This window comes from Balaenoptera ricei, chromosome 7 (genome assembly GCF_028023285.1).
Source record: "Balaenoptera ricei isolate mBalRic1 chromosome 7, mBalRic1.hap2, whole genome shotgun sequence".
Classification (NCBI taxonomy): Eukaryota; Metazoa; Chordata; class Mammalia; order Artiodactyla; family Balaenopteridae; genus Balaenoptera; species Balaenoptera ricei.
The window spans coordinates 87,149,444-87,174,228 of record NC_082645.1 but is presented as its reverse complement, the minus strand read 5'-3'; the positions used below and the strand labels follow the sequence as shown (position 1 = coordinate 87,174,228).

The window sequence follows — 24,785 nt, the reverse complement described above, 5'->3', positions numbered from 1 at the left end:
CAGTTCATGGTAAGGGCCCCAAGATTTGTCTTTTTGGTGAGCTCGATTGGGCCTTTTGGGAGGAAGGACTATGATTCTAGAGTTTTCTGGGCTGCTGAGGGTGGGGTCTTGTGGCCTCGGGCTCACGGAGGTGATCGTGTATGTGAGTGTAGATGGGGAAACCAAGAGAGTTTCTGTGAGGGTCAGTAGACCCTCTGAGAGCTGTGGTGAGGGGCCTGCAGTTTACAGATCTCAAGACCACTCAGGAGTGCTCAATGAATATTATTGAATGAAACCATTAAAGTCTTCATAATGAGCCCCTAAAAATCTGTAAATTCCTGCAATATGAAAAGAAAGGGTTCTTAGCTATCATCCAGTTCAAACTTTCTCCTGTTGGAATGTGGTAAGGAGGCCCCGAAGAGAAACTGACCCGTCCAAAGTCACACAGCCAGAGCCAAAGCTCAGGTGGCCAGGGTCCCCTCCCGGCACCTGCCTCCTCTTCCACAGGCTTCCTCTTAGAGATCTAGATGGGGGTGCTGCCTGGAGGCCAGCCTACCTCACTAGTGACTCAGGAGTTTCGAAAACAGGAAGTAAGTGAGCTGTGCTGTTGGTTCTTCATTTGACTTCATTCTTTTCTTAGATGTGCCAGGAGAGAGAGGCCTGTGAAGCGGCTGCCGCTGTGAGGGTTCTGGGACTTGCCTCTGGTAAGGTTGGATGGGCTTGTAGAGAGGAAGGTTTTTGATTCTAGAATTTTCTAGGCTACTGAGGGTGGGATCTGGTGGCCTCGGGGCTCATGGGGTGATCCTTGTATACGAGTGTAGATGCGGAAACCAGGAGAGTTAGCAGTGCTTCCCAGGGCCATAGTGAGGGCCCACGGGTCCCAGATCTCCAGGCCCCTCCAGCTTCGGTTGATGCATCCCTGATTTTTAGGGGAAAATACTCCAAGTTCAGTTATCTGTACAGAGGCCTCATCCTTATGCCGAGTTGTCAAAGAATAGAAACCAAAACTCAACTCTCAACTGACTTTGCTGCTATAGCTTATCAATCTGCCGACACTCAGACCACCAGTATAAACACACACATACACATAAACAGACACGCACGTAAACAGAAACAGTGCTAAGAACGCAATTATTTATTTATTTATTTATTTTTGAGAAATTAAAAGGGTACAAGACAGTACAGGGAATAATATAATGGCAAGCATAGACTGATAATCAGTACTTGTGGGGTTAAGCATTTATAGGTGGAGTTATGAATTTCTTCAGTTTGGTTGGCTCTAAGTTTTATCGCGATTTGAACACCTTTCCTGGGCTGTGTGATGGCCCTGGCTGGGACCCTGCAGCGGAGAGTGTTTGTGTGCAGGGTGGACATCTGACAGGTTCTGGGGGAACCCCAGTTTGGGGTGGTCATCCTGGACTGGAGAGAGTAGTCACCCTATTGCTTAGGGGTTTGGGCCTGAGAGCGGCTTTCCAGTACTCTCAAGCTTTGAACGAGGTAACGGATTTTTGTCTCAGAAGAGTAATGCAAATTTTGGGTTTATTTTCTCCAGCTTTGAGGTAGTTTTCCATATCACCAAAAGAGCTAAGGTGTTGCTAGAACGTCGCTAGAAGGATTGTTTGTGATAGATGAGATTTATTTGCAATTTAATTGTGGCACAAAAGGCAGTGCTAATTTGGGACTCTGGGATGAGGTCTAAATCCAGGCTCCAGCATGTACCGGCTTGGTTTGTAAGGTTCTGACCCTCTCTTTGCTTTCGTAGACTTGTTAAGAATTCTTGTTTCTGTGTTTTGGGGGTTTCTTTTTAAAATTTTAAGTAATTCATAATGTTTAAAAATATTTTGATTATGTGTCTTTCTTCATTAAATTCCTTCACTGGCTTCCAACTGGAATCAGAATAAATTCTAAATCTTTGCAGGGTCTGTCATCGAGACCCTTGAGTGAGATGCTCAAACCTGGGCCTGACGCCTCTCACTAGCTTATTTCTGAACTGATTTTTCACAGTGGTAAAATGAGGATGATAATAGCAATTTCTTCAGAGGATTGCAGTAAATGAGACGAGAAAAATATTTTTATGTTTATATGGTTGTATGTTATAAACACACATCATAATATAAAAATTTATTTATATCAAAATACTTTGGGGCACACATTTATTATAAAAATATTAGATATACTTATATATCATATAATACAAATATATTTATATGGATTTATTATTATTATATAATTGAAAATAAAAGAAAAATTCTGGAGGCCATTCCATTCCCATCCCTCTCTTCCACCTTGTATGCAATATAAATCAATATATTCAAATTTATATTCGAATTTATATATACGGCATATGTATATGCACACACATTATATATGTATATATATATGAATATGTGAATAAAATGGGAAAAAACCCACCAAATTTGACCCCAAAATTACTTCTAAGTTTTTCTAAGTGATTTTTTTCTAAGTGATTTTTATTTTTCTTTTAAAAGTTCTCTAAGGAATAAGTGTTACTTTTACTACTTTAGGATGAGAAAAATACAACAATGACTATTCTCCTTAAAATATTACTCTAACAAAGTTTCTAGCTCATGAGTGCATGCAGTAAACCCAGGGCCCATAAAAAATGAAGTGCCTCTTGGTCCCTGTTCCTATAGAGCCAGAACCTAGAGGTGGCCCATTGTTAATGGTATAAAATGTAGAGCAGGTAATAGTGCTTCCCAGGCACTACGATCAAAGAGATGTGTGACCTAAACAAACAAAGACAATATTATACCACAATGTGTTCTGGAAAAAGCTGGGTCAGAAAAGAAGCCTTGCCAGCACTTTCCCTACTAAGTGTCCATCTTAATATGATGCAAAAATAATTTAGAAAGCATTGTTAGGCTATTGCAAAGATAATGAAACGAGTGAGGTGAACTGGCCATAGAGTACAGGAGCCCATCATGTTATATCCAAACTCACGTCATCCTGGCCTTGGATTGGAATTTTTTTTGTACTGTCAGAAAATGCTATTGAATATGTAACAAAAGCCTTAAAAATCTTTATTCCTTTTGTCTCAGTAATCCTATTTCTAGGAAATTATTCTAATAAAATAATCAGAGTTATACATGAAGATTTGCATTTTAAGATCATCCTAAATGTAATCAGAGACTGGTTAGATAAATTCTTGCCCATTCATATCATTAGATGCCTTACAGGTTTAAAAATCCATGCTGTAGAAGAAAAAATAAAGACATCAAGATGTACTTATAATATTATCAGTGGAAAAGTCCACGTATACCTCAGAAATATGGTGTTTAAATATGAGGGAAAATATATATGCGTAAAATATTTGGTAGGAAGGACAGTAAGATTATTAGGCATTTATCTTTGTTTTTATTTTACTTTAATTTTTAAAAAATTGAAGTATAGTTGATTTACAATGTTGTGTTAATTTCTGCTGTACAGCAAAGTGATTCAGTAATACATAATATACATTCTTTTTTTAATATTCTTTTCCATTATGGTTTGTCATAGGATACTGAATATAGGTCTCCATGCTATACATAAATGCTTACATCTGTTAACCCAACCTCTGACTATATCCCTGCCCCAACCCCCTCCCCCGTGGCAACCACAGGTCTGTTTCTGTTTCATAGATAGGTTCATTTATGTCATATTTTAGATTCCACATATAAGTGATATCAATGGTATTTGTCGTTCTCTTTCTGACTTACTTCACTTAGCATGATAATCTCTAGTTGCATCCATGTTGCTGCAAATGGCATTATTTCATTCTTTTTTTACAGCTGAGTAATATTCCATTTTATATATGTACCACATCTTATTTATCCATTTCTCTGTCAATGGATATTTAGGTTGCTTCCATGTCTTGGCTATTGTGAATAGTGCTGCTATGAACATAGGGGTGCATGTATCTCTTTGGGTTAGAGTTTTGTCTAGATATATGCCCAAGAGTGGGATTGCTGGATCATATGGTAATTCTATTTTTAGTTTTCTGAGGAACCTCCATACTGTTTTCCATAGTGGCTTTACCAACTTACATTCCCACCAACAGTGTAGGAGGGTTCCCTTTTCTCCACACCCTTTTAGCATTTATTATTCGTAGAGTTTTTAATGATCAGTGTGAGGTGATACCTCATTGTAGCTTTTTTTTTTTTTTTTTCTCACTGTAGTTTTGATTTGCCTCTCTCTAATAATTAGCAATGTTGAGCATCTTTTCATGTGACTATTGCCCATTTGTCTTTCTTCTTTGGAGAAACATCTCTTTGGGTCTTCTGCCCATTTTTCAATTTGGTTGTCTTTTGTTGTTGATTTTATGAGCTGTTTATATATTTTGGAAATTAAGTCCTTGTTGGTTGCATCATTTGCAAACATTTTCTCCCATTCTGTAGGTTGTCTTTCCATTTTGTTTTTGGTTTCCTTTGCTGTGCAAAAGCTTGTAAGTTTGATTAGGTCCCATTTGTTAATTTTTGTTTTTATTTCTATTGCCTTGGGAGACTGACCTAAGAAAACATTGGTATGATTTACGTCAGAGAATGTTTTGATTAGGCATTTAATCTTTGGATGATAGAATTATAGGTAATTTTTATTCTCCTTTTTATCTTTCCTGTATTTTCTAAAAGGAATACAATAAGCATTGTTATCATTAGAAAGAAAATAATTGCAAGGGGGAAAAAAAAGAGATTCTGCTTTCATTTGATTCTTTGGTTGATTTTATTCTGTAAAATGATATTTTAGCAATGGTTAGAACTTTTTAGAAGATTTAAGGACACTGGACCTAATGGTTTTAAACAGGGCTGGACCCAGTTCTGATCCTTTCCAGTTTCATATACTGGAATAAAAGTAGTTCTTTAAATAGAGATTTTAATTTAAGTACATGTACATTTAAGGTAATAAAATGGTAAAGATTTACACTGTGCAAAGGGTATAGAATGTAAAGCAAGTCTCTTCCTGTCCACCCCCCAGGCCTCTAGTTCCTCTCCTCTCAGGCAACCACTGAAGTGGCTTCCTGTGTATTTTCTTCAAAGATCTGTGAATACAAAATCTAGGCACTTTACGAGTTTGGTATGTCTCTTTCCAGAATTTCCTTATCTTTTATTTTCTGCTTTAATATATATGTCTGTAATCACTGAAAATCTAATTATGTTGTTCGAGTATTTCTAAAAAGTAGATGTATGATTTTTGGTTATATTGCAACTTGCTATTTTCACTGTCATAATAACATATCTTGAATATCGATCCATTTTAATTTCAGAAGTTGGAGTGCATTTTCTTAACTGCTGCATAATATTCTGTAGGATGACTATGCTTTAGTTAATTTAGCCATTCCTTTATTGGAGGACATTTGGGATGTTTCTAGTTGTTCAGGGTTATATATTGGGCTATGGGGAGACTCCATGAACAAACCCTGTTGAGCACATGTATGTTTCTGTGGAGTGTGATTTAAGGAATGAACTTGCTAGTTTGTTCCCTTGAACGTCCAGAGGTTTTGTTTGTTGAACTTTGAACGTATGCTTTTAGGTGCAGCACAAATATTTAAGGTATCTTTCCTATATAAAAGTATTTTCATGATAATTGATTGCTTTTGCAGTGAATAATCTAGGCTCTGCAGCCTTTGTGAATCCAGTGTAAATCAAAATGTATCTTTCCAAGACACTGTCCCTCCAGTTTCCTAATCAAGAAAACTTGTCTAAACAATAATGTCAGCTCTAGATTAAAAGGGAGAAAAAAAGTTTTGCCCATAATTCCAATTCTAGGAAGGAAATAATCAGAGGTATGCACGGTATATATGAAAAAGCCTCTCAATGCAATATTATTTTTAATAGTAAAGAAACAGAAAATTGCTTAAAATAAATTTTGGTATCTCCACATGCTGGAAATCAAGAAATATTAAAAATATGCCAAAGAAGAATATTTATGGTAAGGGTAAATGTTCATTCTAAATATTAAGTGGGTATAAAAAAAAATACAGATGTACACGCTTGGATGTGCAACCTGATTCTAATTTTTATATAAATGTGCATTTGTGTGTATGTGATGTATGATAATGATAACCATGACCATGTTATAATTTATCATATTTTCAATTTTTACCAAAAAAACCACAAAAATACCCCAGTGTTCTGTAATCAGGATTGGGGGGAAGTAATCAGGATTGTTTTTTTTTTTAAATACTGTTTTATTTTATTTTAATTAATTGATTAATTATTTTTATTTTTGGCTGCATTGGGTCTTCATTGCTGCGCATGGGCTTTCTCTAGTTGCAGCGAGCGAGGGCTACTCTTTGTTGCAGTGCAAGGGCTTCTCATTGTGGTGGCTTCTCTTGTTGCGGAGCATGGGCTGTAGGTGCACGGGCTTCAGTAGTTGTGGCACGAGGGCTCAGTAGTTGTGGCTCGTGGGCTCTAGAGTGCAGGCTCAGTAGTTGTGGTGCATGGGCTTAGTTGCTCCGCAGCATGTGAGATCTTCCCGGACCAGGACTTGAACCTGTGTCTCCTGTGTTGGCAGGCAGATTCTTAACCACTGCACCACCAGGGAAGTCCCAGAAAAGGTGCTTTTAAAAAGAAAAACTAAAAGCTTCAAAGTCTTTTGGGCCACTTTTTAAAAATATTAAAGTTTACCTAAATGTTTCTATTTTAACATCAGAGGTACAAAATACACAGGTCCTGGTTCACTCCATCACCCCTCAAGTGATAGTCAGGATTTGTGGTTTCATCCGAGAATGTCAGTGAATGCAGGGAGCTTAAAAATTTAGGAGCCTTGTTTCAGGGAGGAAAGAGGTCCAAACAGGTTAAGGTTACTTGAGGTTAAAGAAAGTGCCCAGGGGCACAGAGTCTGTGGGAGCAAGCAAATGATGGAGCTGGACGAGAAGTTAAAGGTTTTCTAGTTCAAGGTTTGCAGATGGTAGCCCTGAGGTAAGGGAGCATCTGAGTAAGCCTTCAAGGAAGAGTTCTTCAACGTTGAAGAGGTGGAAAATCACTGCTTCCAAATGAATTTTCCAGTGAGGAAGTGGGAAAACCAGGAGGGTTAGAGAAGTGTTCAGGTCACATGCCCGGTGGTATCCGGCCCCACAGCCAAGGTCTTTCCTTCTTTCAGGTGAACACGCCTTTGTTCGTTAGTTGCTGGTCGTTACTCTAAAAGCATGATAGGTGTTGTATACTCACAACACTTCAGGAGATATTGCCCTTCTGATCCCACCTTACCGAGGAGGAATCTCACCCTCATAGGCCGTGAGCTGCCCAGGCCTGGGCCAGTGCCCCAGCTGGGTTCTGGTCCAGGTTCAATTGGACCCCGCAGCCCCAGACTCTGAACCACCGCACTGCCTGCCTCTCCGACAGTCAGCTGCAGGTGAGATTCCTGGCTTTGACAGTGGCCCTGTAGCCCGGCCCGGGGATCCAGGTCCTGGTCTTGTTCCTGTGATGTACCCGATACAAACCCTGCTCCAAGGGCTCGTGTACCATGAACATGGGCCTATCAGAGCAGGGGAGGTGAGGGAGAAATTGGCCAAGGTGACTCAAGGGGCTCGAGTTGGGAGAAACCCCAGATCTGGGGCTGCTTGCGTGAAGGTTGTCTGGGGTTTCCTGAAACACTGCACGCTCTTTTTTTTACCTGCTCAAACACGTAAGTATGTGAAAATACCCCATAATCTGATTTAGAGACTGTTTGTGTTGAAAGGCTGACCGAGTTCTCTTGGTTCCGTTTCCAGTCTTGGGTTCTTGACCAGCTGTGTGTGCCCGTCCTGAGGCCCTTGGGGGAGAGCACTGCATTGTGTCTTCCTGCCACCATTTCCATTAGACCACATGACTTCTCCCACCTCCAACCCTTCTAATCTGTCCTCCACACTTTATTTTATTTTTTTAATTTAATTTTTATTTTATATTGGAGTATAGTTGATTTACAGTGTTATGTTAGTTTCTGGTGTGAAGCAAAGTGATTCAGTTACACATCTACATATGTCCCCCACACTTTAAATGTTAATCCCTAATTGGATGACGTCACGCTCATGTTTACAATCCTTTCTTGGTTTCCCATTATATCCAGGAGAGAGCCTGACCCCCTTGACCCATCGTATGAGGCCCTTTATAACAGTTCCCGGCCACAGCTCCATCCCTTTGTCTCACCACTCCCTCTCCCAGACCCTTCGTGGTTACTTTCTTGAGCTCCCTTTGCCTGCCTGAACTGACTTGAACGTTCTTGCCTCCAACTTTTGCATAAATTATTTCCTTCAAAAATTGTCCTTCACCATCTCCTCCCCAAAGGTGACTTCCTTCCAGGAAGCCCTTCTCCCAGGCTGAGTTAAGGCTCTTTCCTCCGTATTTCTACTGTGCCCTGGTAACAACTCTCGGACCACTGGCTAGTTTGTAAATCTACCTTCCAAAACAGTAAGCTACTTGAGAGTGGGAACCTGTTTGTTCGTTTTTTTGTTTTTTTTTTCTTGCCTGTATCCACAGCATAATGTCTGGCATATAGTAGATGTAATAGCATTTGATGAAGGAACAAATCAGTAAGTGGTAGTTTTCTTGCTCATCTGAACATAACATTGTATTTTAACCTAGGTAACAACTACATTCTCCTAACGCTTGATCAGCATGAATTTCAACAGATGTCTCTATAATATTGGGGAACAGCTGGACAGTGAAGACCTGGCTGCCCTCAAGTTCCTGAGCCTGGACTACATTCCACATAGGAAGCAGGAACCCATCAAGGATGCCTTGATGCTATTCCAGAGGCTCCAAGAAAAGAGAATGTTGGAGGAAAGCAACCTGTCCTTCTTGAAGGAGCTGCTTTTCCGAATGAATAGACTGGATCTGCTGCTCACCTACCTGGACACCAGTGAGGAGGAGATGGAGAGGGAGCTTCAGATGCCGGGCAGGGCCCAGATCTCTGCCTATAGGTGGGGAAAACCTCCACGGGATGGAACTGGGACGTGTGGGTTGAATGGACACATCTTTATGGGCAGGGCTGATGCTGTTTGTAGGCTGTCTGTGTGGTGTGACTTTGGAGGCTTTGGGAAGATGTCCCACCACGGTCAGATTAAGAAATTTAGAGGCTTTAAGTAGAATTCAGAGAAAAACATGCTAAAACCATAAAATAAAATTTTCTTTCCAAGGTGAAACATCACCTATAGGTATGCCGAAATCCAAATAGACATTTTTTAAACGTTCTAACTCTCTCTCTCTGTTACATATCCGTTATCTTGATGCCTCTGCTTTGCTGATGCCCATACCATGCACTTCTTTGCCTATTATTGAATAAAGCATCGCTACTTCCCACCTGAGACCCCCTCCCACCTACATCTGGATGACTATGAAATTCTCAGTAGGGTTTTAGGCTTTTATTCCATACCTTAAGGCTTGTGTTACCAAGTTCTTCAGTGAGCTGTGTGTTGCCAGTCATTCTGGATTGGCCAGGCCGGACCCCCGCAATGAGTGCTTTCTTTTTTTATGGTATAAGGTAACCATTTTTAATCTATGCCTGGCCATCTGGAAACCCCCATTGTAATAACCGATCATTGTAAGGTTAAACAGCTTCCACAATTTTACTTCATAAGCCATCCTGTAACGCCCAATGACTGCTTAATCCCTGTGACCCCAGATGCTGTCAGAACAGCAGTGGCTTGGGCTGTCTGTCCTGCCGAAGGCTTAACACAGTAGAGAAGTTAATTCCTTATAGTTCTGGAGGCTAGAAGCTGAAATTGAGGTGTCAACAGGAATGATTCCTTTATAGAGGCTCTGAGGGAGAATCTGTTTCATGATCCTCTCCTAGCTTCAGGTAGTTGCAGGCAATCCTTGGTGTTCCTTGTCTTACGGATGCATCCTTCAATCTCTGCCTCTTTCTTCACCTTGCCTTCTCCGCTGTGTATCTGTGTCTTAATTTCCCTCTTCTTTTAAAGACACCAACCATTGGATTAGGGCCACCCTAATCTACTATGACCTTATCTTGGCAAGATCACATCCACGAAGACCCTTTTCCCAAGTAAAGTCACTTTTACACGTTCCAAGTGGACGTGAAATTGGAAGGAGAGTGGGGAAGGATACTATTCAATACTGGGTAACTTTGGTTCAATAGAATTGTGAAGTCCTTGTAATGAATTTTTTTTCATTAAGGCATCAATTAATCATAAAAAACAACAGCTCCATAATTAGGAAAGCTAGAGGGTCTCATCTTGTGTCCCCTGTCTTGGTCTTTTGAAGGTTGCACTCCTGCCATGTGAGCAAGGCCAAGGCAACTTTCAGTGCAGACAATGACATGGGCCTCTCTGTTGGAGGGTTACGAGTGTCTAACAAGGGCAGGATCTGTCTGTTAAAATCTTCAGCATGTTAGCTTGGGAACAAAAGGGTCAGCACAAGTAAAATCTCCTGCTTGTTCATCATTGTTGAATATCAAGTAGGAAAAAAAAATGCTAGTGTGGCCCTTTCCATTTATAAGATATTTAAAATTTCAAATTATCATTGCTACCTATAAAATTAGTACCTTATAAACCATCCAGATTTATTTCTAGACAACGATGGTACAAGAAAGCCAGTAGGTTTCAGTAATGAGGAACGTAGAAAGGCAAATACCTTGTGATAAAGTTAAAAGGGGAGGTAGCTTTTGATTGGACCCAATCTTGCTCAAACTGAGAAAGTTTTAAAGAAATACTTCTAGGGTAGAGATTCCATGAGAAGAAGGATGAAGCAGGTGATAATACTGAGTAACTTCTGTTTCTACACTACAGTTGATCATTGAACAACATGGGGGTTAGGGGTGTGGACCCTCTGCACAAAAACCCGCTTATAACTTACAGTCGATCCTCTGTATCTTACGTTCCACATTTGTGGGCTCAACCAACTGCAGACTGTGTAGTACTGTATTACGTATTTATTGAAAAAAATCTTTACATAAGTGGACCCGCGCACTTCAAACCTGTGTTGCTCAAGGGTCAACCATGTTTTTATTTTTAGAATTTTAATTTTCTAATTTAATTTTGAAGTTAACATGTTTTTGTATTAAAGTTATTTTCCTTTGCACCATAATAGTAAAAGGTTTGCTGACTTATAAAACTTTCCTTTGTTCATTCAACAAGCATATCCCAAGAGCCTATCATAATTTAGGAAATAATAATGCCTGTCATGTTTGAACACTTAGTGTGTTGCCAAAGGTTGGTTTAAGTGCTTCAGGTAAACTTATTCAAGTAATCCTCAACACCTTCCAGAGGGGTAAATAGAGTATTATCTACAGTCTACAGATGAGGGGGAAAAAATGTGTAACATGTCTAAAGCCACACAGCTCATGGATGGTGGATCCAAGGTTCCAACACCAGGAGTCTGGGTCCCCTGCACTTAAACACTGTATCTCATGATTCTCTAGGATTATGGAAACCAAAAGGGCACTGATCCCATTCTCAGGGAACTTGGACAGCTTCATAAACAGACAGTTATGTGTGTTACTCTTCTGGCGATGCACAGGCAGGTACGGTGGGGTGAATACAGCCTTGAGGACAGTCAGGCAGTGCTTGAGCTGTTAGTGAATGAGTGGTTGTCTGCAGACGGACAAGGGGATAGGGGTGGGAGGAGGCCCAGCCTAACAGGGTGAGGGGCAGGGCAGCTGGGTGTGTTCGGAGAGGAGATGGGGGGACAGCAGTAAGGAGCATCCAGAGATGAGGAGGCAGGCTGGGCTCAGTTCACAAAAGCCCATACTCCAGAAGGAGGTGTTTGGCCTTCCTACTGAAGGTAGCGGCTGGGAGAACATTGACTAGTTTTAATTGAGGAATTCCATCTGATTTGCGTTTTGAAAAGCATGATATCCAAAATCAAAGCTTTTTTTCTATTGCAACAAGATCTTGATTTTATAGCGAAGGACAAAGGAAAAACACAATTCATTTAACTGAAATTAACTGAAAGTCAAAGTTGGAGAACTTTAAATTCTGTTAAGAGTGGGATAGTTGGGCCTGAGCCATTTGTCTTCAGTGTCACTACACTAGCCTCTTTCCAAGGACTCAACTCATAAATCACGTCATTATCTGGCTTTGTTTTAAAGGGAGGCCATAGGAATCAAGTCCACTGTGACTCCATATATCGGATAGGAAATCATTTAAGAAAATATTTCTAAAGTGTTTCTGTTTCCCACTGCAGGGTCATGCTTTTTCAGATTTCAGAAGATGTGAGCAAACAGGAATTGAAGGACTTCAAGTTTTTTTTGAGCCAGGAGATCGCCAAATGTAAGCTGGATGATGACATGGTAAGACCTGGTGTCTGACCGAGGTTTAGTCCTGAGGGTGAGTCAGCCAGTGGGGATTTCTGAGACTAAAGAGAGCACTTGTCAGTAAAAGCAACATGAGTTCTCACTTTTTAACTGGGGAGAAGAAGAATGCTGTCAGGCGTGAGTGCTGTAGATATGATGCCTCTGTATACTGTAAAGTGCTGCTCCCGTTAATTACCAGGAACAAGGCAGAGTGAGGAGCAAGGGGAGAAGGCTGGTGTGTAGGCACAAACAATGTGGAGACCTTGCAGAGCCAGGAGAGATGGTGGTGGGCCTGAGATCGTTTCCCCACTTCTGCAGTCTCTGAAACAACCTGGGACCTGGAACTCTGTGTGTGTGTGTGTGTGTGTGTGTGTGTGTGTGTGTGTGTTGTGATGTAATGTTGTATGTGTGTGTGTGTGTTATGGGGACACTCAGCCTGGAGATGATCAGGTGGCAGAGGCAATGGAGGGTGTGAGGCAGTCCCCAGGGCTGTTGCCATAGGGACCAGGCTGTCGCATCTCAGCCATGCACTCGGGCTGCTTCACTGTCTTCACATAAAGGAGTCCACAGGCAGTTTCAGCACAGGGCTTGGGCCTGGGGACTAGGTGACATCTGATGTGACTTCTCCTGTGTCTTCTTATTTCTGTCTTTCTGGGCCAGAAATCATGAATTGCCTCCCTAATAATCTACTGATTGGCTTTATAAGACCAGGATGTCCTCTCAGGAGGGTTGGCTTGGGAAGCTAGGGTGGGTGCTTAGTTTGGAGAGAGTGGAAGTAAAAAAAAAAAGTTAATCTAAAAGCCAATATGGCTCCATCTAGTCTTCCAACTTGATTTCTCCTCCCTCTAGACCTTGCTTGATATCTTCATAGAGATGGAGAAGAGGGTCATCCTAGGGGAAAGAAACTTGGACACCCTGAAAAGAATCTGTGAGCAAATCAACAAAAGCTTGCTGAAGAAAATCAACGATTATGAAGAACTAAGCAGAGGTATAAATAACCTGAGAGCTGTGGATCAGCAAAATGTAGTCTTAAATGGACAGACTCCTGTATGTCACAGCAGTTTCTAATCAAACATGTGTGTGTTTCTTTTTAAATTCAGAGCAAAGAATGAGCCTTGAAAGAGGTCCAGATGAATTTTCAAACGGTAATACTTGCAGATATGTTTTCGAGGTTTATTTAGTTAATTTACTTCCTGATAGCCTCATTGCCTCCTCTCCACAACCTTCTACCACATCTGCATTTTTTTTTTAATTGGGGTAGAGTTGTTTTATAATGTTGTGTTAGTTTCAGTGAATTGAAGTAGAGTTCCCCATGCTATACAGCAGGTTCTCATTAGTTATCTATTTCCTACCTATTAGTGTATATATGTCAATCCCAATCTCCCAATTCATTCCACCCCCTGTTTCCCCTCTTGGTGTCCATACGTTTGTTCTCTATGTCTGTGTCTCTACTTCTGCCTTGCAAACCAGTTCATCTGTACCATTTTTTCTAGATTCCACATATGTGTGTTAAATATATGATATTTGTTTTTCTCTTTCTGACTTACTTCACTCAGTATGACAGTCTCTAGGTCCATCCATGTCTCTGCAAATGACCCAATTTCATTCCTTTTTTAGGCTGAGTAATTGTCCACTGTATATATGTACCACATCTTCTTTATCCCTTTGTCTGTTGATGGGCATTGATGTTGCTTCCATGACCTGGCTATCGTAAATACTGCTGCAATGAATATTGGGGTGCATGTGTCTTTTCTAAAAATAAATTTATTTTATTTATTTATTTATTTATTTTTGGCTGTGTTGGGTCTTTGTTGCTGCACATGGGCTTTCTCTAGCTGTGGCGAGTGGGGGCTACTCTTTGTTGCTGCATGCGGGCTTCTCATTGCGGTGGCTTCTCTTGTTGCAGAGCACGGCCTCTAGGTGCGCGGGCTTCAGTAGTTGAGGCTTGCGGGCTCTAGAGTGCAGGCTCAGTAGTTGTGGCACACAGGCTTAGTTGTTTTGCAGCATGTGGGATCATCCTGGACCAGGGCTCGAACCTGTGTCCCCTGCATTGTCAGGTGGATTCTTAACCACTGTGCCACCAGGGAAGTCCGCATGTGCCTTTTTGCATTAAGGCTTTCTCTGGGTATGTGCCCAGTAGTGGGATTGCTGGGTCATATGGTAATTCTATTTTTAGTTTTTTAAGGAACCTCCATACTGTTCTCCATAGTGACTGTATCAATTTACATTCCCACCAACAGTGCAAGAGGGTTCTCTTTTCTCCACACCCTCTCCAGCATTTATTGCTTGTAGATTTTTTGATGATGGCCACTCTGACAGGTGTGAGGTGATACCTCATTGTAGTTTTGATTTGCGTTTCTCTAATGATTAGTGATGTTGAGCATCCTTTCATGTGTTTGTTGGCAATCTGTATATCTTCTTTGGAGAAATGTTTATTTAGGTCTTCTGCCCATTTTCGGATTGGGTTGTTTGTTTTTTTGATATTGAGCTGCAGGAACTGCTTGCTTGTGTATTTTGGAGATTGATCCTTTGTCAGTTGCTTCATTTGCAAATATTTTCTCCCATTCTGAGGGTTGTCTTTTGATCTTGTTTATGTTTTCCTTTGTTGTGCAGGAGCTTTTCAATTTCATTAGGTCCCGTTTGTTTATTTTTGTTTTTATTTCCGTTTCTCTAGGAGGTGGGTCAAAAAGGATCTTGCTGTAATTTATGTCATAGAGTGTTCTGCCTATGTTTTCCTCTAAGAGTTTTATAGTGTCTGGCCTTACATTTAGGTCTTTAATCAATTTTGAGTTTATTTTTGTGTATGGTGTTAGGGAGTGTTCTAATTTCATTCTTTTACAAGTAGCTGTCCAGTTTTCCCAGCATCACTTATTGAAGAGACTGTCTTTTCTCCATTGTATATCCTTGCCTCCTTTGTCATAGAGTAGTTGACCATAGGTGCGTGGGTTTATCTCTGGACTTTCTATCCTGTTCCAATGATCTATATTTCTGTTTTTGTGCCACTACCATGCTATCTTGATTACTATAGCTTTGTAGTATAGTCTGAAGTCAGGGAGTCTGATTCCTCCAGCTCCATTTTTTTTTTTTCCTCAAGATTGCTTTGGCTATTTGGGGTCTTTTGTGTCTCCATACAAATTTTAAGATTTTTTGTTCTAGTTCTGTGAAAAATACCACTGGCAATTTGATAGGGATTGCATTGAATCTGTAGATTGCTTTGGGTAGTATAGTCATTTTCGCAATATTGATTTTTCCAATCCAAGAACATGGTGTATCTCTCCATCTGTTTGTGTCATCTTTGATTTCTTTCATCAGTATCCTGTAGTTTTCTGAGTACAGGTCTTTTTCCTCCTTAGGTAGGTTTATTCATAGGTATTTTATTCTTTTTGTTGCAATGGTGAATGGGATTGTTTCCTTAATTTCTCTTTCTGATCTTTCACTGTTAGTGTATAGGAATGCAAGAGATTTCTGTGCATTAATTTTGTATCCTGCAACTTTACCAGATTCATTGATTAGCTCTAGTAGTTTTCTGGTGGCATCTTTAGGATTCTCTATGTATGGTATCATGTAATCTGCAAACAGTGACAGTTTTACTTCTTCTTTTCCAATTTGTATTCCTTTTATTTCCTTTTCTTCTCTGATTGCCATGGTTAGGACTTCCAAAACTATGTTGAATAATAGTGGTGAGAGTGGACATCCTTGTCTTGTTCCTTATCTTAGAGGAAATGTTTTCAGTTTTTCACCATTGAGAATGATGTTTGCTGTGCATTTGTCATATATGGCCTTTATTATGCTGAGGCAGGTTCCCTCTCTGCCCACTTTCTGGAGAGTTCTTTTAATCATAAATGGGTGTTGAATTTTGTCAGAAGCTTCTTCTGCATCTATTGAGATGATCATATGGTTTTTATTCTTCAATTTGTTAATATGGTGTATCACATTGATTGATTTGTGTATATTGAAGAATCCTTGCATCCCTGGGATCAGTCCCACTTGATCATGGTGTATGATCCTTTTAATGTGTTGTTGGATTCTGTTTGCTAGTATTTTGTTGAGGATTTTTGCATCTACATTCATCAGTGATATTGGTCTGTAATTTTCTTTTTCTGTGATATCTTTGTCTGGTTTTGGCATCAGGGTGATAGTGGCCTCGTAGAATGAGTTTTGGAATGTTCCTTCCTCTGCAATTTTTTGGAAGAGTTTGAGAAGGATGGGTGTTAGCTCTTCTCTAAATGTTTGATAGAATTCACCTGTGAAGCCATCTGGTCCTGGACTTTTGTTTGTTGGAAGATTTTTAATCACAGTTTCAATTTCACTACTTGTGATTGGTCTGTTCATATTTTCTGCTTCTTCCTGGTTCAGTCTTGGAAGGTTATACCTTTCTAAGAATTTGTCCATTTCTTCCAGGTTGTCCATTTTATTGGCATTTAGTTGCTTGTAGTAGTCTCTTATGATGCTTTGTATTTCTGCGGTGTGTGTTCTGACTTCTTTTTCATTTCTAATTTTATTGATTTGAGTTCTCTCCCTCGTTTTCTTGATGAGACTGGTTAAAGGTTTATCAATTTTGTATATCTTCTCAAAGAACTAGCTTTTAGATTTATTGATCTTTGCTATTGTTTTCTTTGTTTCTATTTCATTTATTTCTGCTCTGATCTTTATAATTTCTTTCCTTCTACTAACTTTGGGGTTTTTTTTTTGTTGTTGTTGTTCTTCTTTCTCTAGTTCCTTCAGGTGTAAGGTTAGATTCTTTATTTGAGATTTTTCTTGTTTCTTGATGTAGGATTGTATTGCTATAAACTTCCCTCTTAGAACTGCTTTTGCTGCATCCCATAGGTTTTGGGCCGTCGTGTTTTTTTGTCATTTATCTCTAGGTATATTTTGATTTCCTCTTTGATTTCTTCAGTGATCTCTTGGTTATTTAGTAGCATATTGTTTAGCCTCCATGTGTTTGTGTTTTTTACAGTTTTTTTCCTCTAATTGATTTCTAATTTCATAGCATTGTGGTTGGAAAAGATGCTTGATATGATTTCAATTTTCTTAAATTTACTAAGGCTTGATTTGTGACCCAAGATATGATCTATCCTGGAGAATGTTCCATGTGCACTTGAGAAGAAAGTGTAATCTGCTGTTTTCTGATGCAATGTCCTATAAATATCAATGAAATCTATCTGGTCTATTTTGTCATTTAAAGCTTGTGTTTCCTCATTTATTTTCTGTCCGGATGATCTGTCCATTGGTGTAAGTGAGGTGTTAAAGTCCCCCACCTTTATTGTGTTACTGTCGATTTCCCCCTTTTATAGCTGTTAGCATTTGCCTTATGTATTGAGGTGCTCCTATCTTGGGTGCATATATATTTATAATTGTTATATCTTCTTCCTGGATTGATCCCTTGATCACTATGTAGTTTCCTTCTTTGTGTCTTGTAACATTCTTTATTTTAAAGTCTATTTTATCTGTTATGAGTATTGCTACTCCAGCTTTCTTTTAATTTCCATTTGCATAGAATATCTCTTTCCATCCCTTCACTTTCAGTCTGTATGTGTCCCTAAGTCTGAAGTGGGTCTCTTGTAGACAGCATATATACAGGTCTTGTTTTTGTATCCATTCAGCAAGCCTGTGTCTTTTGGTTGGAGCATTTAATCCATTCACATTTAAGGTAATTATCAATATGTACGTTCCTATTACCATTTTCTTAATTGTTTTGAGTTTGTTTTTGTAGGTCTTTTTCTTCTCTTGTGTTTCCCGCTTAGAGAAGTTCCTTTGGTATTTGTTGTAGAGCTGGTTTTGTGGTGCTAAATTCTCTTAGATTTTGCTTGTCTGTAAACCTTTTGATTTTTCCGTCAAATCTGAATGAGATCCTTGCTGAGTAGAGTAATCTTGGCTGTAGCTTGTTCCCTTTCATCACTTTAAATATATTGGGCCCTCCCTTCTTGCCTGTGCCGTTTCTGCTGAAAAATCAGCTCATAACCTAATGGGGATTCCCTTGTATGTTATTTGTTGCTCTTCCCTTGCTGCTTTTAATACTTTTTCTTTTTTTTTTTTTTAAGATTTATTTTTTAATTTTAATTTTAATTTTTGGCTGTGTCGGCTCTTAGTTGTGGCACACAGGATCTTTGTTGAGGCATGCAGAATCTTTTGTTGCAGTGTGCAGACTCTTCGTTGTGGTGTGTGGGCTTCTCTCTAGTTGTGGTGTGTGGGTTTTCTCCCTCTAGTTGTAGTGCACAGGCTCCAGGGTGCATGAGCTCTGTAGTTGTGGCATACAGGTTCCAGAGCACGCGGGCTCTGTAATTTGTGGCACACGGGCTCTAGTTGAGGCATGTGAGCTCCGTAGTTGTGGCACGTGGGCTTAGTTGCCTTGCGGCATGTGGGATCTTAGTTCCATGACCAAGGATCAACGTCCCCTGCATTGTAAGGCAGATTCTTTACCACTGGACCACCAGGGAAGTCCCTAATATTTTTTCTTTGTATTTAATTTTTGATAGTTTGATTAATATGTGTCTTGGTGTGTTTCTCTTTGGGTTTATCCTGTATGGGACTCTCTGTGCTTCCTGGACTTGATTGACTATTTCCTTTCCCACATTAGGGAAGTTTTCAACTATAATCTCTTCAAATATTTTCTCAGGCCCTTTCTCTTTCTCTTCTTCTTCTGGGACCCCTATAATTCAAATGTTCGTGTGTTTAATGTTGTCCCAGAGGTCTCTGAGACTGTCCTCAATTCTTTTCATTCTTTTTTGTTTATTCTGCTCTGCAGCAGTTATTTCCACCATTCTATCTTCCAGCTCACTTCTCCATTCTTCTGCCTCAGTTATTCTGCTATTGATTCCTTCTAGAGTATTTTTAATTTCAGTTATTGTGTTGTTCATCACTGTTTGTTTGCTCTTTAGTTCTTCTAGGTCCTTGTTAAACATTTCTTGTATTCTCTCCATTCTATTGCTGAGATTTTGGATCATCTTTACTATCATTACTCTGAATTCTTTTTCGGGTAGACTGCCTATTTCCTCTTCATTTGTTTGGTCTTGTGGGTTTTTACCTTGCTCCTTCATCTGCAGCATACTTCTCTGTGTTCTCATTTTGTTTAACTTACTGTGTTTGGGGCCTCCTTTCTGCAGGCTGCAGGGTCGTAGTTCCCCTTACTTCTGGTGTCTGCCCCCAGTGGGTGGGGTTGGTCCAGTGCCTTGTGTAGGCTTCCTGGTAGGGGGACTGGTGCCTGCGTTCTGGTGGGTGGAGCTGGATCTTGTCCCTCTGATGGGCAGGGCCGCATCCGGTGGTGTGTTTTGTGGTGTCTGTGAGCTTAGTAGGACTTTAGTCAGCCTGTCTGACTAAAGGCTGGGGTTTAGACTAATGGGTGGGGTTGCGTTCCTGTCTTGCTAGTTGTTTGTTGTGAGGAATCCAGCACTGGAGCTTGCTGGCCCTTGTGTGGAGCTGGGTCTTACTGTTGAGACGGAGACCTCTGGGAGAGCTCTCGCTGATTAATATTCCCTGGGGCCAGGAGTTCTCTGGTGGTCCAACATCCTGGACTCAGCTCTCCCACCTCAGAGGTTCACGCCCAGCCCCTGGCTGGAGCACCAAGACCCTGCAAGCCACATGGTGTGGAAGAAAAGGAAAAAAAAAAAAAAAAAAGAACAGACTAACAAAACCCCAAGTTGAATGGTAAAAGCAAAACCAAACAGACAAAAACACACAAACACACACACACACACACACACACAAACACGCACTCACAAAAAGAAAAGAAAAAGAGAAAGCAAAAAAGAAGAGAGCAACCAAGCAAGTAAACTAACCCCAAAATGAAAACAGACACTAAAAACTAAACTATCAAAAAGAAAAAACAAAAAAAACAATCAAAAGGAGAAAGCAATCTTTAAAAAAGGCAAAGAAAGCATAAAACAAACACACAAAAGAGATTAAAAAAAGATAAAAACATAAGAAAGATGAAAACAAAAGGAAAAAATATAAAACAACAAAAAAGTAAAGTAAAAATCGAAAAATATAAAATATAGTTAAAAAGAAGATAAAAACAAAGCAAAACAAAGGGAAAAACAAAAACAAGGAAAAAGCACAATATAATGACAAAGTAAAGTAGAAAGAGGAAAAAAATAAAGTAAAAAATATATTACAGGGCTTCCCTGGTGGCGCAGTGGTTGAGAAAACGCCTGCCAATGCAGGGGACACGGGTTCGAGCCCTGGTCTGGGAAGATCCCACATGCCACGGAGCAGCTAGGCCCGTGAGCCACAATTACTGAGCCTGCGCGTCTGGAGCCTGTGCTCCGCAAGAGAGGCCGCGATAATGAGAGGCCCGCGCACCGCGATGAAGAGTGGTCCCCACTTGCCGCAACTAGAGAAAGCCCTCGCACAGAAACAGACCCAACACAGCCATAAATTAATTAATTAATTAATTAATTTAAAAAATATATATATATTACAAATAAAAGCATAAAAAAGAAAAGAAAAAGTAAATAAAAATTAAAATAATAATAAACAACAATAGAACAAAGTGAAAAAAATAATAGTAATGTTAATATTTTCCTGTGGCCTCACCTGTCAGTGTCCTTGCTCCCACAGTGAAGTGCAGCCAATCCCTGCCTGCCTGGGAAGTCCTCCAGTACTTCTAGGTAGGTCTCTGGACCTGCTGTGGGCACTGTGGGGTCAGCTCAGACTCTGACCTGGCCCAACTCCGGCTTGTGCTTGCCCCCAAAGTCCACAGTTGCCCCCAACGTCCACAGCCTCAATTGCAGGAACACTCATTGTCTATTCAGATATTCCACAGTTGCAGGGTTTACCAAGCCAATTGCAGGGATTTAATCCTCTGCTCCTGTGGCTGCACAGAGAGATCTCCCTTTCTCTTCTTTGGTACCACTTCCCCTGTAGTTCAGCTTTGGTTTTGGTCCCGTCTCTGCATGTGGGCCACCCTCAGGCGTCTGTTCCCCACCCAGGCAAGAGGGGACAAAAGCAGTGGCTGATTAGGGTGCACTTGCTCACTCAGGCTGTGGAGAGGGAGGGCTACAGCAGTGACAACTGTGACCACATCTGCATCTTTTTTTTCCATTTTGTTTTAATTAATAAATTAATTAATTATTTATTGGGGTATAGTTGTTTTACAATGTTGTGTTAGTTTCTACTGTACAGTGAAGTGGAGTTCCCTGTGCTATACAGCAGGTTCTCATTAGTTATCTATTTTCTACATATTAGTGTATATATGTCAGTCCCAATCTCCCAATTCATCACCCCCCCACTTTCCCCGCTTGGTATCCATACTTTCGTTCTCTATATCTGTGTCTCTATTTCTGCCCTGCAAACCGGTTCATCTGTACCATTTTTCTAGATTCACATATATGCGTTAATATACAATATTTATTTTTCTCTTTCTGACTTACTTCACTCTGTATGCAAATGACATTTGCATGTTAATGGACCTGTTCTCCTAATAGCACTGGCTACTTTTCACCTTCTCTGCACATTGGAAGATATAAAAGGCATTGTCAAAAGACAAAGACCCTGCAGCCCCAGGCCAGCATGTTTGAAATAGGGGCAGAGTTAGTTAGTGATAAGATTTTCCCTTATTCTGTGAACTGCAAGGATATTATGTTCAAGGTGGTCTGTGCATTTTCTTTTTTTCCCTTTCTTTCTTTCTTTCTTCTTTTTTTTTTTTTAACAAATCCTGACTTTATTTTTAAAAAATTTATTCTATTTATTTTTAAATTTTTAAAAAATTTTGGCTGCATTGGGTCTTCGTTGCTGCTCATGGGCTTTCTCTAGCTGCAGCAAGTGGGGCTACTCTTCGTTGTGGTGTGTGGGCTTCTCACTGTGGTGGCTTCTCTTGTTGCAGAACATGGGCTCTAGGCATGCGGGCTTCAGTAGTTGTGGCACACAGGCTTAGTTGCTCCACAGCATGTGGGATCTTCTCAGACCAGGGCTCGAACCCATGTCCCTTGCATTGGCAGGAGGATTCTTAACCACTCAGCCACCAAGGAAGTCCTGTGAATTTTCATTTCAAAAGGGACCTTATGTTGTCCTGGGTGCTACATCTTTCCTCACCAAAGCACCTTCCCTGCCTGTGTCATTCCAGATGTGTCACAATTGCTCATAAGGGAGGGCTCTCTTGAAATGCTGGCCATGTCGGACTCTCCAGGAGAAAAAGACAGTGAGTCGCAGGTACCGGGAAATTCCCATTCCTTTTCCCCTTTGTGCTGCAGATTCTAAGTATTGTGTTCCTGAGCTTTTTTTAGCTTCCAGATAAACTAATAGAAACTAAACAGAAACTTCTTGAAAATGTTGAGAACTGTAGAAAAAAATTCACAAAAGCACAAGTTTAACATGTGACTTTGTAATTTTTGAAAAAATTTTGATCTCTTTGATTTCCCATGTGTTAAATTTCTATTTTAAAAGCAAAGATGTTGGAATAGTTGGAAGGCAGACGGGTGGGGAACCTCCAACCTGATCCTTTCAGCGGCTGCATCAGCCTAAATGGGAGAGGGCTTTGGGAGAAGAGTCAGCAGGATTAGAAACAGCAAAGTCTTCTTTTAGCTTGGCATTTCAAAACAGTTTCTCCTTTGTGATTAGGTGTAAGCAGCACATCCTCACGATCTAGTTGTCTCTATGATCTCATCCCAATGAGCTGGCCCCAAAATTGCCTTTCTAGATATCACTTCTGTTTCTGTAACTTTCATCAATTTACCACATTGTGACTCAGCAGCCCATTCGCTCTTCCTTGTGGTGGGAAGCAGAGGAAGCCCTGTATGCCTAATGTCTAGTGGGAGACTTGAAATTAAGCTTAGGAGAGACCGTTTATTAGTGGACTCCTGAGCAAATTACCAGACCTCTCTCAGTCTGAACATCAAGGATTAACTGAAGTCATGTGGCACTTTGTAAACAGTAAAAGCACTCTGCAAATGTCATCCCCACCCATCAGCTAATGACACTGAGTGCAAGAGAGATTAGTTAACTTGTCCAAAGTCTTAAGGTTATTAAGTAGTAGAGCCAGGAATTTGGCCCCCTAGTCTGGGGCCCTTTTCTCTACCTTGAGGGACTGCATGGATTTCCCAATAAATGCTAAATATCTCAGCACTGAAACAACCCCAGGGAAGTCAGGAGGTCACAGGGTCACCTCTGATTGATACTGTCAAGTAGTAGATTGTGGATACTGTAACCTGTAGCACAGCCAAGACCTGCCTGCCCAGCACATCTGTCTCCTCGAGTCACCGTGGTCCTGAGATCCAGATTAAGCCAACAGCTTGAAAAATCCTGGGACCATGCTATGCCGTGTGATGGGCAGGCCCTCACCTGTTAGCCCAGAAGCATGGATGAGTTGAGCAGAGAGCTGAGGGAATCACAAGGTCTCAAAGGGGCAGCCCAGAGATAGCACCAAGACAGTCATTCATCCAGCAACTCCTGATGGAGCTCTCACAAACTAATAATAATCCTAGTCCCTGGCACAGATGTTCCCTGCCTCGAGCAGAAATGAGAATAAATAATACCAATACAATGTGGTGACAACACTATTAATATAAGTGCAAATGCTCAGGAGGCCCAGGTATTGGGACACTGACTTTCCACACTAACTGTGGGGAAGGAGTCTGCATTGCTTGTCGGGGAATGAGTGGAAACTAGTTCCTTAGGGGAGCAGTGCCAAGTTGGGGTGGGGCTATGGAAAGTGCACTTGCATCCCAGTTTGGCTTAGGTGATGCCTAACCTCTTACTAGGGAGTTGTTTGTTCACATCTCAAGTGTTTGACCCACAGAGTCAGCTCCTGGGTTGGATTTTTGTTTTCCAGACGTCGAACACGATTTACCGAATGAAAAGCAAACCTCGGGGATACTGTTTGATCTTTAACAATTATGATTTTAGCATAGCAAGGAAGGATGTGCCCAAACTTCACAGCATTAAGGATAGGAATGGAACAGACTTGGATGCAGGTACAGTAGAACCCAAAAGAGAAATGAAATATTTCTAATATCGATGTTTTTGTCAAAAGGGGAGAACAAAAGCTGTATCAACAGGGCCATGTGTTTCAAAAAGATGGATATAACCGTATTTCCCTGTGGAGGTGAACAACATTCTTACATACTTGCTAGTTTTCTGCTTTTGTTTTCTTTTAAATTAATTTTAAAAATCAAAGCAATATATATATAAAGATAAAATATCAAATCTTACTAAAAGGCTTATAAAAAGCAACAATAAACTTTGTTTTTAATTCAGCTAAATGAATAGAGCCTCTATAGAGTGTATTAGGTGTTGGGTGAAAACATTGCTTTGGTATCAAGACCATTTACGGAAGTTGTGTTTATAAAAGTTGGGCTATGAGTGCAGCAGAAATTGAGTCCTTAACAGAAATAGCATTTTCAAATGTTAAACTAAACAGAAAGTCTTTGGCTCAGCCTTTTTCGGCTAAGATTGAGAGCTTACCAGTTAAATGAAAAATAATTTGCATCATGTGAACATAGAAATGGCTACAACTAAAAGCAATAAAAGAAATAATTCAACCCAACCATTGTGATATTAAGAATTTTTACTTGATCAAAGAATTTTTGAAAATGGTGTTTATGAGTCATAACATCAGGTAATTACTTATTTTTTAAATAGAGCAGTTTAGA

At 40.3% G+C, this 24,785-nt stretch overlaps 1 protein-coding gene across 5 annotated transcripts in view; it reads left to right on the top strand.

The window, feature by feature from the left end:
* CASP8 (caspase 8) overlaps positions 1 to 24,785 on the top strand; it is a 49,824-nt gene that overhangs the window by 21,035 nt on the left and 4,004 nt on the right. For 2 of the 5 annotated variants that reach the window (XM_059928451.1, XM_059928449.1), the window contains exons 2-8: positions 620 to 683; positions 8,535 to 8,872; positions 12,093 to 12,198; positions 13,051 to 13,189; positions 13,302 to 13,346; positions 22,262 to 22,347; positions 23,966 to 24,107. In XM_059928451.1, the coding sequence (XP_059784434.1) occupies positions 8,568 to 8,872; positions 12,093 to 12,198; positions 13,051 to 13,189; positions 13,302 to 13,346; positions 22,262 to 22,347; positions 23,966 to 24,107 (823 nt within the window). In that variant the 5' untranslated portion in view covers positions 620 to 683; positions 8,535 to 8,567. The remainder of the gene's footprint in view (positions 1 to 619; positions 684 to 8,534; positions 8,873 to 12,092; positions 12,199 to 13,050; positions 13,190 to 13,301; positions 13,347 to 22,261; positions 22,348 to 23,965; positions 24,108 to 24,785) is intronic. The other 3 variants (XM_059928452.1, XM_059928450.1, XM_059928453.1) reach the window with 2 other exon arrangements.